At 41.7% G+C, this 18,071-nt stretch overlaps 1 protein-coding gene across 2 annotated transcripts in view; it reads left to right on the top strand.

The window, feature by feature from the left end:
* LOC147727632 (phospholipid-transporting ATPase ABCA1-like) overlaps positions 1 to 18,071 on the top strand; it is a 2,839,360-nt gene that overhangs the window by 682,491 nt on the left and 2,138,798 nt on the right. For both annotated transcript variants that reach the window (XM_086961649.1, XM_086961650.1), the window contains exon 8: positions 10,356 to 10,442. In XM_086961649.1, the coding sequence (XP_086817775.1) occupies positions 10,356 to 10,442 (87 nt within the window). The remainder of the gene's footprint in view (positions 1 to 10,355; positions 10,443 to 18,071) is intronic.

The following is an 18,071-nucleotide window of genomic DNA, read 5'->3' on the forward strand; positions in this document are numbered from 1 at the left end:
TGTTGGCTTGCCCCCTGTTCTGGAAATTTCATGACCATCAAAGATTTAATTCGCACAAATGACTGCAGCTAGGTTCTGTGAATCCAGAGTCTGATTCTGCCTGTCTTGCCCACAACCAGTCCTGTGCCTTCGCAGAGTGTAGGCAGCTGCTTTTAGGCATCCACATGTATCTGCCCTTTGAGAGCAGACCCTTGTGTTAGTCAACTTCATCAATGCTGCAGCGCCTGAAGGTAGTCCAGTGCAACTCTCTGCATTCTGCATACATCAAATAAAGACAGAGCCCTAATCCTAAGGCTGACAGCACGCTGTAATCCCAAGAGAAAGCTACTGTGCACTTCAGGACTTACAATGTCCCCGCTGCCCTCCAGCGCTCTCATGGAGGCCCAAATGAAGTGATAACTTTGGAAGCATTGCTTTGCGCTGACCTGGGGAGAAGATCTGTTTCTGATCCACAGTGTGGATGGCTAACATTTCCCCAGTGTAACCATAAAGAACCTTCTGAAAGCTCAAGGGCTCTTTCAGCATTGTACATATTTGACGTATTCGTAGCTTGTGATAATTTAAATATATTCTTATAGTGTGAATCTTCTTTTGAAGAGTAAAAGAGATACTTTTGTTAATATTGATAAAATTGATGGCAATGTTTATAATGATACAATCATATGCAAGAATGAAATTTCATCTCTATTATCAAATTCACCTGTCATGAACTCTCCACCGACCCCCATCTCAGAAATACGTTGTCAGGCAAGCTCTGAGACCTAGGCCTGAACTTACTGATTAACAGGTCACACGTGTGACCAGAAAATTTAGGCCAAGCCCCCAGATTAGCACAGCAACACCACAATGGTCTAGGGCAATTGATCCCAATAAAGCACCCACGGAGGGAGGGGTGCACTCTTTCCTAAAAACACCATAAAGTCAGATGCCACAAGAAGTAAGGAGCACACAGCCAATCAGGACACAGCACACGCAGTGATCAAATTCCCCTCATACTGGACTTTTGGATAAATTACCCACTGAGCCCCATTGTGACCATGCAAGGTCGAGACACACCAGCATGTATTGCCATTTTTCATTTTAACACATTACAGTGGTGTATCACATTTTCTAGTCTGAACAATTCTGAATTTTACTATCATTTTACACCATTATTGATCTCATGTAATAACACCTTGCTTTAATGAAGGTGTTTGTGGACCTCGCAGCAGTAAAATTGATCCATATTCAAGGGAGATTGAAGTGCCAATTATGTGACAGGGAATTGAAAAGATTGTAATAATAACAAAAAGGGAATTCAAATAAACAGATTGACCTTGCACATTCAAATAAGTCAGTCCGCAACAGGTTACTAGCCCTCAACATTAGTGGGCAGCAGTCTCCAATTATCAGGGGTGTAGGTGTGCAGGACAGGGGCTTGGGAGTTCCCTCCTAGTTGTCCTGTATGCAAGGTAGGGGGTCTACTCTTCTCCTGTCATCTCTACTGGGTGGCACAGTAAGTCCAGAGTTCAGAGTTTCCCCAGCCACCCCGCAGCTGTCTCTTCTTTTTGGTCCCTTGGTGATCCAACCACTTTGTCCTCCAGTGGGTCGTAGCTCTCCTGTCGTTCCTCTCTGGTGCCACTCTCGGGGTGCTCTCATGTTACTTGCGTCTATGTCCATAAGTCTGCAATAGGGCAAGCCCGTACCTCTCTGGCCTCTTCTCTGACCAATGCCCTCTTCTCAGCCCTCACCCATTGAGTGTCATCCTGCCTCCAAGTCAGGACCATGGGTCCCACTGCCGATTTCCAGGTCATAGCTATTTACGTGTAGCTAACACCAGTGGCAAATCTATAAACCACATGCCAACTTTTCGCAAGGTCGACCTCTGGAATAGCCCCAAGACACACGCCTCCAGGGAGCAGATGGGGAATGTCCGAGTGTGGTCTCCAGGGCGGCAAGTATTCCTCCCAATAAAGTCCCAATAAAGTCGCTGTTTGGGGCAGTACCACACCATGTGTGCAAAAGCAGCATCTAAGTGTCTACATCTGGAGCAGGGGTGGGGCTCACCTCCATATACCACCTCGATTTTGGGTGGTTTTATGTATGTTATCTATGCCTGGAGATCATTTTTGCGGAGGTCAATATTTTCTGCCACTTACAGTCCTGCAATTCACATTCTAAAATCTTTTTCCATCTGCCCGCAAAGCAACTAAGGAACTACGTACCATTGTCGTGAAAGACCGATAAAGCCAGGTCACCGGGTGACTTGCTGTGCCCATGGAGACCAATAGCCTCAGGACTGCATGGGTTATGGGTTCTTCCCAGTTTCCTGCCCACAAGTCTCGGAGCGTTCTTGTCAGTGCTTCATAAGTAAGGAGCTGGCCTGGCAATAAGTCGTAATGCTCCATCAATTTATCTAATGACAACAGGGTGCCCTGTTGATAGCAATATCCAAAGTTGAACAGCCCAGCATTTGTCCAAGTCAATATTTGTCCGGCAATGAAGTAAGTAAGGGCTTCTCCGTGAGGGAGTCCTACCAAAGGAATATATATATCAAGGGCCTTATACATGACTTCAAAGAGAAGGCATTGCTTTATCTAAAAAAGGATAAACGGAAATACTTTATGATACCCAAAGAAACTTATAAAACCTTGTTCACATTGACTGCACTTTGAGACACTCTTCAGACCTCTATAACTGTGCTCCCAGGCGAAATGTTTAATTTAACCAACTGTTCCTGTTTTGTCAAACGGCTCTTGTCTTTTCTTTTTTTCCAGGTAAATTCATATTCAAGCAACACTATTTTCAGACCTCATTGTAGAGTGTTTTTTGTGATGTTTTCACTATGTTACTGTATCCGCGTATGCACATTGGCTCTTATGATAAGCCTGGATGCTCTGTGCCAAGCTACCAGAGGGTGAGCATGGGCTGATTTAAGTGTGTGACTGACGTACTATGACTAGAATTGCAGTCCATACTTGGGCAGGGTGCATACTTCTGCAACTAGAAACCTGATTTCTAACAGTAAGAATAAGAGTACCAGTCAGGCACAATGCATGTCACTAAGGGAACAGAAAGAAGATTCATGGAAGCTGGATGATGTGTTTGACAAGGGCTGTACATTTCTGGCTTTAAGATATGAGTCTTCTATTGTGAATCACATGGTGGACCGGACGAAGAGATCTGAAAATGGACCATTTTACAATAGGTTATTAGTGAAGCTCTTTAAACTTTTTGAAGATTGAAGCAGAAGGGGAAGACTGTGAGTTAATCTGACTCCATGTGTTTGCCCTGCCTGGAGGGTTGAAACAGATATACAGATGCCACAAGGTAAAGAGAGTTTCACTGATCTAGCCTTGAAGTGATAAGGGCATGGATAAGTATGTTTCAAGATGCTTCTGGTAATAGCCTGTGAATTTCTGCAAGCATTTTTTAGTAGGGCAAAACAGGAGGTGGAAATGTGATCAATCTGTTTGGAGAAGGAGAGCTGACAGTCTATGAATTGTTACTGACTTTGTGGAGACAGGAGTGAAGTCTAATTCTTGGATTCATCAAGATGGAGACCATCATATAGACCTTTTGCCTAAGAACAGAATGTTGGTTTTGTCATTGTTGAGTTTGAGACAGTTAATATCCATCATATTTACTAATAGCTTTCATACAAGAGCATAAATTATAGCTGGTGTCAGATGAATTCTCTGAATCCAGAAGTATATATGTATGTTGTCTGTATAGGATATAACATCCATAAAAAGAGCCAATGGTAGTGACCAGAGGCCTGATATAAATGTTATACAGACTGGGACTTAAAGATGATCTACTGCTGGTAAAGTGTTCTGTGCTCTAGACTGCTGATCTGCTGTGAGGAGCTGTCCACGTGGAAGAATGCTGAAGCAGCTGTTCGAGCAGTGTAAAAAAAAAAAAAAGGAGATGCAACTGCCTGGCTGAATCGCAAGTGTTGCTGAGGTGAGGTTGTGGCTCATGAGGAGCATTCCAGAGCGGAGCTGTGAGAGACAGATTACTGGTCAAGGAAAAAGAGTCATGCTCCACAGGTCACTGTGAGAGTATTTTTGGGTTCTGTCACTGAGTAAAGAGCAGAGCCATTTCATAAACTTTTTCCAAATGCCAGCCCTGAAAAGACCGATGATTATGGTGGTATGAAACACCATATCAAATTGATTGAGAGGTCCGACAGGATCAAAGACAGAGATTTTTCATCATTGAGCAACATCCTAAGCTACTTTATGATAGGGAGGAACACTGTATTGTTTGCCTCATGGAAACCAGACAGAGTATGCTCAAATAGGGCATAGCTTTCCAGAAAATGAAGAGACCTGCTTAGTAATTGCGTTCTGTAAAACTTTGGAAGACAGAGGAGAAAATTGAGATAGGCCATAAATTACTGAGAGTATTTAGATATGCAGATAGTTTGTTAAGCAGCGGGATTACTTGTACATGTTTCCAAGAGTGAGCTTACAGTGTCAGCTCAAGGGACAAAATATAGGTTGGACAAGGTTGCACAAGCTTTGAAGTTGCTAGCTAGTCTCAGATTCCAGCAGATAATTAAGGAAGGCATGAGATTGAATTACCATCTGAGGGGGAAATGGTGGTGATATTGTTCAAGAAGTTAAAAGCAAATTTGGAGCAAACCTACTGGGGGGAGGAAACCATGTCGGAGCAGGCTTTAGGTCAAAGGCGTTTTTGTCTTAGTGGACTTTGTTAGACCGGATAGCCTGTGGGTGGTCTTCTCCCCAACTTTTTTCCTTCCTCCCCCACTTCTTCTGACCTTGTTTTTGCTGGTGTTAGGATGCTGCACACTTTACCACTGCTAACCAGTGCTAAAGTGCTTGTGCCCTCTTCCCTAAACATGGTAAAATTGGTTCATCTCCAATTGCCATATCTAATTTACTTATAAGTCCCTTGTAAAGTGATACTCCTTGTACCCAGGGCCTGTATTAAATGCTACAAGTGGGCATGCAGCACTGATTGTGTCACACACATAAGCAGCCCTTTACCCATGTTTCAAGCCTGACACTGCAGAGCCTGTTTGTGCCTTTTGCCAGGCTCAAACCTTCCCTTTTTATACATATAGGTCACACCTAGCGTAGGCCCTGGACAACCCATTGGGCAGGACATGTCATTCTAAGTTTTACATGTCCTGGCAGTGAAAAACACCCAAAGTTGCTTTTTACTACTGCAAGGTCTATATTTTCCAGTCCTGGCCTCTTGGAAGTGGATCTAAGGGGTATCTCCAGCAGAACTGCTACATCCTCTGCTGAGTGACGCATCCCTGAGCAGAACTGATGCATCTCCTCGGCTGAGCGGTGCATCTTCGAGCAGAAACAACGCATCTCCACTGTTTCATGGATTTTGCACATTGCAAAAGACTCACATTGTCGGAGACTCCCACATCTGGGAGTGACGTATTGCCTTTGCAACTGCAACTGCTGCTGCACTTTACACAGTGCAAGCTCCTCACATCCCTCATCGACGTCAGCCTCGATGACGATGCTGGATCTCCGTACCGCTGCTTCATTGGAGCCAACGCATCGCCCGTGCTGTACCTCGCATCCTCGATACTGGACTTCACATCCCAAGACACATCCACAGGATCCTTGATGTCGGTGCATCAGGTCCTTGTATTGCAGCCTCACAGCACTTTGGTACCAACACATCACCTTGGTTGCATGACGCATCTTTGACACGGATCCACGCAACTAGGATTAAGGTACATTGGTTCAGCAAGCCTAGAAGGGTCACTGTAGCCAGCCCACTCCCATCGTTGACAGCCTGAACTTTTGACTTTTGCCAAGTCCGTCATGACCAGATATCCCAAATAGCTAATTCTGTGTCTTAGCGCTATATTTCTCTATAAAATTTACTATTCAAAATATCAAGTTCTACTTATGGATTTGTGTCATTTAGGTTTTTTTTCACCTGGTGTGCAATCTCTTTGTGTGGTATTTTTCCTGATTTATTGTTTGAAGTGTAGCACAAATACCTTACATACTACCTCTTAAGTTAAGCCTGACTACTCTGTGCAAAGCTACAAGAGCATGAGCACAGGATATTTTAGGGTGTACGTGTGCCTTACTCTGACTAAGATTGTGGTTCTGCTTGACCAGGACTCATAACTCTGTCAACAAGGAACCCAGTTTCTAACAAACATGATTAGGCACTGGGTTTATATGAAAGCTTTAGAGTGGTTTGGTGGATTCATCATAGTCCATTTTCCAGACATCCACTAAGTGTTTACAATTCAGCTTGGCCCTTTGCCTCTTCATTATAACTGAGGGCTGGGCAGGGTGCTCCGATGTCATGGGTGATTGACATGAAGAGGATTAAAAAAGTCAATTGCATTAGAACTCCAGTTGTTAAAATGTTGGGTGGCCATAGCAATGCCTCCAGCTAATTCAAAGGAGTTTTTTACTGCAAAGTTCTTAAGGTTATTTTGTTTATCTTTTTAACATTCTCAGAACGGATTATGGTCAATGGAGCTGGTGAGGCTATTGACATGGTCAGTATAGGCAATTATTAGAGAGCAGCATAATGGTCCATCCAAATAAAAGGCATCTGATTTGAGACCGAAACATAAGAAGAATTTGAGAACAACTGATCTTTCTGATTTCCAGCCTTCTGGGTAGGGGCGAAGACCCATATTGACAGTCAGAGACTTCTAAGGCAATCGATAAATGAGACAGTGTCTTTGTTAAGATGCTGTCTGTTTGAAAATTGGAATCATCTAACAGTGAGAAGTTTGGATATTTGAAAATAAATGGGGTGAGGAGATGATCTAGCAAGCTGAGAAAAGCAATTCTCAGGCCTGGAGAATGGTAGAAAAATACAACAATAAAGGAATTAGAAGGTTTGTAATCCGGTTTAATGAATAAGGATTCCGTATGAGGAAGAATAGAGGAGTTAATTATAGGACAGAACAGACCTAAAACTAATGGCTAGACCACTGCCAGACTTCTTATCCCTAGACCTGCGATGGATGGGAAATGCAAAAGGAATAACAGATTCCATATTGGGGCCCAGGGAGATTTTAAGTTATGAATTGGTTAAAAAAATACATTGTTAATAATGGTGACTACAAAATGCCCACATGATGTCTCAGCAGAGAGCATGCATTTATATGAAAACACTTGGCGGCCTGGATAGTGGTGGTAAATGATATCCCAGGAGTGATTCTGGTGTGAGATGCAGATTGACTGTAGAGTAGGAAATAGAGAGTCTACAGTCTCTGCATAAGTTATTAACTTTGAGGGTGTACATATAGAGGGAACAGACTTACAGGGCTTACTTTTAGATACAAGGAAGATAAAGTAGCAGTGTAAGAAAAATGCTTGATGGCGGGGAATAGAACACAAAGCTCCCTGACTCTAGGCATGGTGCAGACATGGATGGGTGCACTTAGTGTTAGTTTTTAGCACGCCACCTGCTCTCCACAGGTGAACATGCTGCTTGAATATACAGCTGCATCAGCTGAATAGCCAATCCTGGTCATGGGAGGCATGCCCAAGTAACACACTCAATGTAGTAGCACTATCTTAAGAATCACACTGAGATTAAAAAAAATTAACAACATTAGTGTAAAGTGCCAAACAAATGAGAAACCATTACAATCCTTCCACCAGGTCAATCCAGGTGCAAAATAAATTCTAACCTCAAAATGAAGCCAATGATTTTGTCCCACATGACTAATATAGCTGCGCACTACTTATTAGTAAGCCATTGATACTTTGAGTTTGCTTAGACAGCATAGGGGCAGTATGACGCTTGATCTCTGGAAGCATGTGCCAGATGGAATGTCATCCATACATATGTGTGACATATGGGAACCACATTGCAATGATGCTTACAACTGATAATCTTTTGAGATATACTTTAGCTTTATTCACCTAACTCAAATGGATACAGGCATGGAAAAGCAAGCATTATTCCATGTATATTCCTTGTACTGAAGAAATCTTCACAATAAGTATGTATGTATGCATGCATGTATGTATGTATGTATGTAAGTATGTGGTATATCTTAAGTTTAAACCTAGACAAAAGGAAGCAGAGCATATTGTAAAATCAAGATTGCTGTTTGTACTGGATAGATTTAATCAGTGTTTCTTTCGTGGATGTTCAATGCATCATGCATCATTCCTATGGGCTTTTCCCCATATTGTCATGTGGCCCCTGGTGGCTGGTAATGTGGAGCATGGTAAACAGGCAATACTTGTCACCTCAGTGCTTGAGTGGTAAGAGTATCACTTTTGCTTCCTATGATTGTAGGGAGTTAATTGCCCAATAGTAGTTGCAATCTGAAGCTAGAGCCTCTATCAAGATCCTTCTATGGTCAAAGTGTGCATTTCTTGTAGATGGCAAATGTTTTGCCAATGCACACACTGATTTGTTGTGTTATCTGTATACTGCCTGATGTGGACAGGTTTGCTGTGGCTTGACTGCAATCATGAACACATCCTGCTTAATGTCCTGGATTCCCTTACTTCAGCACCGCAAAGACCAAGATAAACGTTAAATCCATCCACAGACAGAAATTAAAATGGAACCAAACAGTCCTAAGATGACCTAAGTCTAACAAAGTTCCTCTGCAGAAAATTCATCAAACTATCCAAAGCCTAGAATTGTAAAAACACCTTCAATGAAGCTGCCATGAGAAGCAGACTGCTCTTCAAACCACTCAATCATTGCATCAATTGATCCTCCTATCCCAAACTCATTCAACAAACTCAATGTCATCAACCATTTCTTCATTAAAAAAGTAGAGATCTGACACCAAACCTTCTTCTATGACACCCACTTATTGGTGTTGCATCCCACAATGTTTATCGATCACATCCCTGTCTCTCAAAGACCTTACTGACACCCGTAACTCCCTCGAAGCCACAACCAATAAAGAATTCGGCCGGAATCTCTACCGTCGGGCCGGAATCTGCACCACTGGGTCTAAATCTCCACCTCCGGGCCGGAATCTCCACCTCCGGGCCGGAATCTCCAGCCCGAGTGTGGACATAAAGTTAGTATGAGTAAGTGCATTCTGTGAATACCAAAATTAGTAAGTGCCTTCTGTGAAAACCAAAAGGGTAGTAAATTTAGGTTTTTGTAGTAAGTTGGTTCTGTGAATCGGGCCCAAAGTTAGTATGAGTAAGTGCTTTCTGTGAATACCAAAATGACTAAGTGCATTCTGTAAATACCAAAATGAGTAAGGGTCTTCTGTGAATACCAAAATGAGTAAGCACCTTCTGTGAATATCAAAATGAGTAAGTGCCTTCTGTGAATACCAAAATGGTAGTAAGTTTAGCTTTTTGTAGTAAGGTAGTTCTGTGAATCGGCCCGATGCATTTTAAGTCTGAATAAATATGACTGAGGGCACAATTCACAAAGCTCCATTTGTTGGACAATTTTTTTTTATTCCTGCCTTTGTTGTGAATTACTCCTGAATGTAGTAATTTTCACCTGAGATAGAACTATGACACATCTAATCACTGAAAAGGCTTTGAGAGTGAAGCTGTGGCTTGGGACACCCTCAAACGATGGGGAACACGCACATATTTGCAGGCTTGATGTTATTCAACAATCATTTGCAGATAGTCTACTATGCGGAGAAAGGTTGCAGGTGTATTCTAGTAAAGGGCAGGAGAAGATTTGTTTTCTGTGTGGGAATAGAATAGAACCCTTCTAAAAATCGGTTTGGGGTTCAGTGGAATGGGTATGTGTAATTAACAAAAAAATCACCAAGGAGAAACAGTGCAAAAATGCTGATGCATTACATTTGATCTTCAGAAATGTATTCTTGATACATGTCTCAATGTATTAATGTTACCGATATGAGTATTCCTGAGAAATAGTTCTTCTTAAGAGGTCATTTTGATTATTTTCCGTAATCCACCTAGTTATCTCTATCACAAACCAGATCAAGGAATATTTTCTTGCCTTTTTGCTTTCCAATATTTCAAAGCCTTGCCTTCTCAAGATTTTCCCCCAACTAGCACAAATCTGCAAACTGTTGTCAACCAATCACTAGCTTGGTGTTCACCGAGAAATACCAATGGGTTGCTGTTCTGGGGTTATTTTAATTACCATCAAGCAGATCTGGCAATGAGATCATTTTGCCCATCTATTTATCTCCCACAATGCGAGTTGTGTCTCCTAATCAATGTTCCGACACTAGCTAACCAGGAAAATGTATCAGTCCTCTTTTTTCCCCAAACCTACTTATCTTTTCCTACTTGTTACCGTTATTGGTGTATTTGTGAGTAAAATTAATCACTGAGAATTTAGAATTGTGCTTAAAAGATTACAACGCCGTAATACATTTACCTGATTATTCTTTCAGTGATGCATTTCTGTATTTTCTTTTCTAGATACCAGATGTCCTTGGTGCTAACCCTTCCAAGAAGAACTCGCTCTTATATAGTACTATGACCAATGTAAAAGCTGTAACCCAACAGGTAATATTGTCCGTATGCATTTACTCCATTTGGCAATATATAGGTATTTGACTTCCAGCTCACAAATGATGGTGAAAAGCAATAGCATTGGGACAATCACTATAGGTATGTTTCGAGCATGCCCGTGGACAACATTTTTAGAAAAAGAAACTCCAGTGCATTTCTTTCAATTCACAGTGATGCAAAGCTGAAGAGCAACTCCTGGGGCCTCATTTATGAAAAGTGACGCATCGCTGCGTAAAATCAGCGATGCGTCACTTTTCACTGCGCACTCCTTGCAACACCAATGATGCGTCATATTTAATGTATGACGCATCATGTCGCAAGGACTTACAGATACGTCAGAATTTCTGACGCATCTGTAAGCGCAAAAGTGACGCATTGCTGGAGTGTGTCACAAAAGTGACGCAACTCCAGCAATGCGTCCTTTCACATGGGGAAAGCCCCATGTGAAAGGGCTTGCGTCAGTCTTACGCCTGCTGTGAGGCAGGCGCAAGATTTTGATGGAACAGCATCCTAAAAGTGACGCAGTGAAATCTCATAGATTTCACTGCGTCACTATTACGAGGCTTTTTGCGGGGGAACGCCCCCTCTGCATACATTATACCTGACGCAGGTATAATGTGGCGCAGGGGTTTAAAAAGTGACGCATCTACCTAGATGCGTCACTTTTTAAATATGGCGCAACAAGGCGCATTTTGTACGCCGCAAGTGCGTCACAAAAAGTGACACACCGGCGGTGCAAAACTGACGCAAGGCCTCATAAATAAGGGCCCTGATGTTTTTTGCTTTGTCTAACTATGACATACTTAGAAACATTAATTTGCGCATTTGTAACTAATATGTGATTTATAAACATATTTAAACTTACAGGGGTCGAGGTAACAAGTCAGTTATGTCTTTTCCCAATACATTCACTAATCCCATATCATGTATTACTTTCATTAAACTAATCTGGGCTTGAGTACATTTACACACGGGTTGGTAATACGAGTTGAAAGGTGTTTAATGGATTTGATAATAATCGGATATGTTAAATACCTCAACCTTCATTCAATTTCGGCAGGTCAAACCTGCTGAAATTTTACTTTGGAAAAGCATGTGGTATTTACCATATCACGTGGATTATTGTGTGTTAAGCAACAAAATCCACAAGTTACCCCCACCAACTCGCAATGGGGGTTATTTATCTCACCCGATAAATAACGTGCCCTGTGGTATTGTTATTTATCAGATGCCATAAATGGCACCTACACTCGTTACCATTTGGGTGCCCGAGTAGTCTGTGTGTCAAAATATTGAGGTAACAATATAGATCTACATGTATATTTCAACTCCTGAATATAAAATAAACTATTCTCAATTTAAGCATATATATGAAAGTTTAGATTTACTATTTGTGACTCAACATCTACCTACCTACCTTGACGGTACGTTGGTAGATTATGTTCCGGGATTAATGTAAGTACATGGTGATATGAAAAACCTATGCGGTCATTAAGACCCTGGTGGACGTTCTGCTGCTTCACCAGTGGGGCAGAGGCCATGACCACTGCCAACTTAGGGGCTGATTCCGATGTTGTTTGGAAAAGCTCTGAATCGGATTTGGGTCTGCCAAATCCGATTCAGAGCGTGTCTTTCCAACCACTTTGGAAAGCTCTCTGAATGACAGATTACGATGTTCAGAAAGCTTTCGGACTTTCTGAGTCGGTTCTGGATGGCAGTGGGAGCAACCGAGTCGTTTGGAGCCCACTCATTCTGGTCTACAGACAGCGATTCTGACCGACGTATTACGATGGCAGATTCAGACAGCCTTTCTGAATCAGGATGTCTGACACGGACTGGCTGTAGGAATCTAACTTTGGGGGCCCGTAGCAGGCCCCCTTCATCCAGAGCTTTCCGAATGGGTTCCATGGGGGTACCCAAGGGACTCCAGTTTCAGACCATACACAGTGTTGCAGGCACCAAGGGGTACCTGCCACAGGGTGCACGATTTTCCCCACCAACCCTTTCTTCAATGGGATCCTGTTTATTCGGTCGGAACACAGGCTGCCATTGAAGTCAATGGGAGACCAACCGAATCGTATTCAGAAGCATCCAAATTGGTTGGTTGGACTCCCAGAGCTGATTCAGTCGGAAACCATAGTGGAGAATCGGCCCCTTAGTGGATAATCATCCACCAGATTTAACCTTCACCTTGCAGGAATCTCTATGATGTGAAGGGAGCCAGCTCCTCAGTGACTCCTTTCAAAGCGTTGAAGGTTTGCCAAATGGTCACATTGTTGACAGCACCCACTCAGCATTTTTCTGTGGGAAGAACAAACATTTATCTGAAGAAGAGTCAGGGCTTACTATATTACAGCAGGAGAGCATATATAAGGCCTGTACATATATATATATATATATATATATATATATATATATATATATATATATATATATATATATATATATATATATATATATATATATATATATATATATATATATATATATATATGTATATATATATATATTCACTGAAAAAACATAGGTTTCAGGCCTTATATAGTTAGGAATTAGCTTTTAAAAAAACTTTGAAATTCATTCAAAAAACTATATGTTTTAGAGGTGTTATAGTTTGCTGGACATTTCACTCATACAAAACCATTTAACCATTCAGTCATTGAGGGATTTGTAGGTGTGGGTGAGGAGTTTGAAGGAGCCAGTGGAGGTCTCATAGGTGTTGGGTCATGTGTTCGTAGCGCGGTGTCCCAAGGATGAGCCTGGCTGCGACATTCTGGATGGTTTGGAGTTTATGTAGAAGGGTTCTGTTGATTCCGGCGTATAGGGCGTTGCCGTAATCCACAACACAACCTATATGGAGTTGAGAGATAAGAAGATCCACAATTCATGTCAACTGGAACATTTAATGATTGTCCTCTTCATTGCTCTGTTGCTATTCAACACAATCCTGATAGCAGGCAGGAAGAAAAGACAGAAACTAATCCCGAGCAGTACCAAAACTCTCGAAGAAGAAAAGGTAGAGTACTATGATCCACTTTTGAAAATCGCATATGCAAACAGTAAGAAAATAATTTAAAAAAATGTGTTGGAATCATAAACATAACAAAAAGGGAGCACAAGGGTTTCAATAAAATGACAGGGAAAAAAGTAAGAGGTCAGTGTGAAGATGCAATGAAAATGAAGGTGAATGATGCAATTAGGAATTTTCTGCAAATAATGTGGTAAGGAGATAAAGTGAAATGGTCATGTGTCAAAGGTGTCCACTGGGGTATTTTCTGCCAAAGTTGAAAGACAGGAGACTTGCTGTGAGTGAGAAAGATAAAGATAGAAAGAGGATAAATTGAGAAATGTAGTTGAAAAAGTAGTTGGGGATTGGCACATTTGAACTTAGTAAAGACAAGTAGATGGGTAGTTGTAAAAGGGAGATTTAGCGTCAGAAAGAAAATGTAGAACATATAAATCAGGCACAGTTTCGAAAAACAAAGTTAGATATAATTTCCTAGAGTTATTGACTGGCGGAATAGAAAAGGTGTAAAAACTCAAATGGGGTAAATCTTTGAAGTGAAGTAAGTGGCACAGGCTTAAATAGATAGTAAAGAAACAACATTGTTTAAATTAGAAAAGCACAATGGTTATTGAACTTTTATGTGTTGATAGACTTTTTCGAAATTTCCTTTGTGGGTGTGAGGTGCAAAATATATTGACCCTAAAATGGAAGGTGATACGTGAGAGACATTTAAGCCCAGATTGAACAAACTTTTTTTAAACAACACTTAACGCAGCAAAACACCTTGCTGTGCTGCATGAAATGGAGTGTGCAGGAATGCGCCATCTTTAACATTGCATAGTGAATACCTGTCCTTTCCTTGCGCTGGAGCGCAATGTGCTGCTTTGCGCCAATGCATTTACGCTTGCACCCTGGTGCAAGAGACGCTACTTTGCAGGCAAGGCTGTTTCATGATTTTCATCTCCTTGTTGCTCTTCCCCTGGGAAGGTGTAGAATTTTTACACATTCCCAGGCCTACCATTCATGGTAAATCTAGGAATGTGTCATAATCCATGGGTAGATGCATGTAAACACCGACGTTTCACTCTTTGAACACCTCCCTGAGGCAGAGTAACGCAAGGCAGCACTTGCACTGCCTTGCCTTACTCCAGATTTACAAAGCACTGCACGGCTATGCAAAGTGGCCTTGAGTTGCCTGGTAAATCTGTCTTTAGTGCTGCGTTGCCCATGAGTTACCTTGTGTGAAGTAAGGTCAATGTAACAATATAATAAATCTGAACCTTATTGTTATACCACTTGCACTCAAACTTGTGATAAGTGTGGCACTGAGAAAATACAGAAAACATCCATAATTGTGAAAAAGAAGTAAAGAAACCACACTTTAATGTACAGAAAATAGCTTTAGACAAAGTTCGATATTTATGATAAGCAGGAAGAGCAAAATATGTTCACAGTAGGGAAGGTTATGCCATTATTAAAGAGGTAGGTGAAACTTAAACTGGCAAGACGTTGGAAAGCAACCGACTAATAAAAAATGCTAAGTAAGAAGAAATTAAGATGCAAGTGTAAGCTCAAGAATTAGCCAGTAACCATTTAATTTTAAATGGCAGAGAAAAAGAACAATGCTACATGTGGATGTTGAAGAGATTTATAATAGAAAAGGAGTAATCCAAACATTATTATTGGTATTGATTGCCACATACCTCATACATCTCCATATGGAATTTAATATTATGTATTGAAGCTACTACGTGGATCATGAACCTGCAGTTTAAGAGTAGAATTCATAGATCCCATCAAATGAGCATATATGCCCTGTAAAGAGCAACACAAGATATGTTTTATTAGCGAGGGTAAGGAAAGGAAATACAAATGTTAACTGTGCAGTAAAGGTATTATCTGAAAATAAGAACTGGATACGAAATCCATAAAACTAGGATGAGTTCCTAAGATTTATGTGCAAGGGGAAAGTAACAAGGAAATATACACAATGATTGGTGTGAGACCACTAGAGTAAAACAGAGAAACACAGGGATTCGAAAATATTGACAAAAATGTTTTTACTATTTTGTTAAAAAGCATTTTTGTCATCAACAATGACAGTGAACATGTCACACGTGATTTAGGGCTAGATGTAGGTAAATAGGTTTTATCGATTCTTAAATACCGAATTTTACTGATTCGGTATTTAAGAATCGGTAAAACCTATGTAGGTAAAACATCGGTAAAAAATACCCATTCGGTAAGATTCGGTATTTACCGATTTGGTAAATACTGAATCTGTATTTGCTATTGAATCCTATGGGCCTTGAAGCCCGTAGGATTCAATAGCAAGTATTGATTCGGTATTTACCGAATCGGTAAAAATACCGAATTGCCAAGGGGGACAGGGTGTCACTTTGACACCCTGTTGCACCCCTGTTTCTGGCTTGTGTGCCATGTGGCACACATACATGCCCTAAGGGCATGTCTGTGTGCCACATGGCACAGGTGTACATGCACAGATGTGCATGTACACAAGAATTCGTTATTTACCATGCAATTGTATTGCCTGGTAAATACCGAATCCTGAAAGCCCTGTAGCAGTGTTAAAAGTGCTACCTACATTGGAAACATACAGAATCTGTAATTTTACCGATTCGGTAATGTTACCGATTCGGTAATATTACCATATCGGTAAAATTACCGATTCTGTATGTTTTCAAGGGCCCTACATCTCCATAGCCCAATACCGGTCGGAAACGGCCGAAAATCGGTATTTTCGGCCGTTTCCGACCGGTATTGGGCTACCTACATCTGGCCCTATATCTGTGAGGTCATAGGCAGAGCATGGTGGGGGCACTAATTCTAATTAGCTCAGTAAACTATAACGTACATCTCTGTGTTTTTATTAGTTTAAAATATTATGTTGTAACTGACATTTTCATCTCACTATGACGTCACTTCACACTTAGGGGTCTATTACGATGGAGGGCGGACAAAGTCCGCCCACCACCGTAATGGCAAAAGGGACCGCCCGCCATATGTGCGGTGGTCCCTTGATGCATAGTAGGATGCCCACGCCACACTGGCAGGCGCATCCAGCATTTTTTACATTGCGATGGGCGGTGCTTTCAGCATCACCCGCCGCAATGCAATAAAGGCATTTTGTGCATTTACATGCACAACGTGACAAAGGTATAACATGACTTTCACCTTTTTTTCTGTGAATTTCTATTACACTGTGGAGCAGGTCACACCAAATTTAGAGATATCTGCGGGCCCAGCAGACAAAATCTCAAGCTAGGATTTTATTTTTGAACATTTTAATCAATGACCTCCTCACCATCGAAATGTTCTCCCATGTTGTGGAGGTAATTTTGGAGTTTTCACTGCCCCTTACCTCCAAGGTTTTACCTGGCAGTGGCAGACACAGTAACGTTGTAATTTGTGTGCCTACTCTAAATAGTGTTGGTGGACAAATGGCAAAAGCTCCTTAGTCTGTTAGGCTGTCAGTGGTGTATGTCAGCGGCATAGACAGAGTAGTCTCCACTGTCAAGATACTGAAGGTAACAAGCCTCTAAATGAGATGGGCAAACCTTCAGTTTTGCAGACACTGTACTCCTATATTCGGTCCTTAATTCCTGATATGCTTTTTAGCAGTAAAGGACATGCCAAAGGGGGTTGGCACTTTATTCTCCAATAAGGTATTGTGTATTTCCTCAAATCTAAAAACCATAGAGATCAGAAATAGCTTGGTCAGAGGTGTGGCTGGTAAGATCACTACTTACTAGAGTTCCTGGAGACTCTGTGTTCCCTTCCAAATATCTTTATGACATCCTGATTTAATCTTACCATCAGTGCGGATTGCATATACCAAGTTGTTCTGTACCTGTGGAGGGGTCCTGGGCAGCTGAATGTGCTGTGAGGTGAGACAGGGTGGTAAAGCAAAGTCATATACACCAAGGTGAACTGGAAAGATGGGAACACTCAGCTGCTGATGGCTATGATGTGCAGATTGAGACAACATTGAAGCACACCAGCAGACTGGAAGATGTCATGGTAGCAGTGCAAGACAAAGAAGAGCTGATTGGTGGTGGGTGGGTCTATCTCTGCTGAACTGCAGGGCTCATACCCTGTAAAAAACTGTGACGTGCAGGGAGTGAAGCCAAAAGCCACCCAGGTATGGACAAGTGTTATTGGCCGCAGCATTAGAGGTAAGGTTAACTAACTGACAGCCCAAAACTGATGAAGGAATAGTAAGTGAGCAAAGGTAAATCCAGGTGTGCATCTGACGAGGGCTCTAGGGCCAGAGAGAAGAATGGGGGTCAACACCCTCTCCAGCCTAGTAATCAAATGAGACAGTGCTGTGGCCTACATGGACTAAATGGGCTTGGTGGGCCAGTGTGGGAAGACACTCACGAAGACCATTGTATTCTGAATGGAAACTCTGGCCTATGCTGCTGATTTAATGATAGTGATGGAGCCTAAAAGAAAGTACTGGGCCCTTCATTGTGGAAACCAAGCAGATTACTTGAGTGGCAGTCCTTGACTACTGCATATTATGAGCTAGGGGAAGTGAAGTACTGTTGACCTCCTGGTGGGTGATGCCATATAACTTTGACCTATGCAAATGC

The sequence above is a fragment of the Lissotriton vulgaris genome, chromosome 3_1 (genome assembly GCF_964263255.1).
Source record: "Lissotriton vulgaris chromosome 3_1, aLisVul1.2, whole genome shotgun sequence".
NCBI classification, from domain to species: domain Eukaryota; kingdom Metazoa; phylum Chordata; class Amphibia; order Caudata; family Salamandridae; genus Lissotriton; species Lissotriton vulgaris.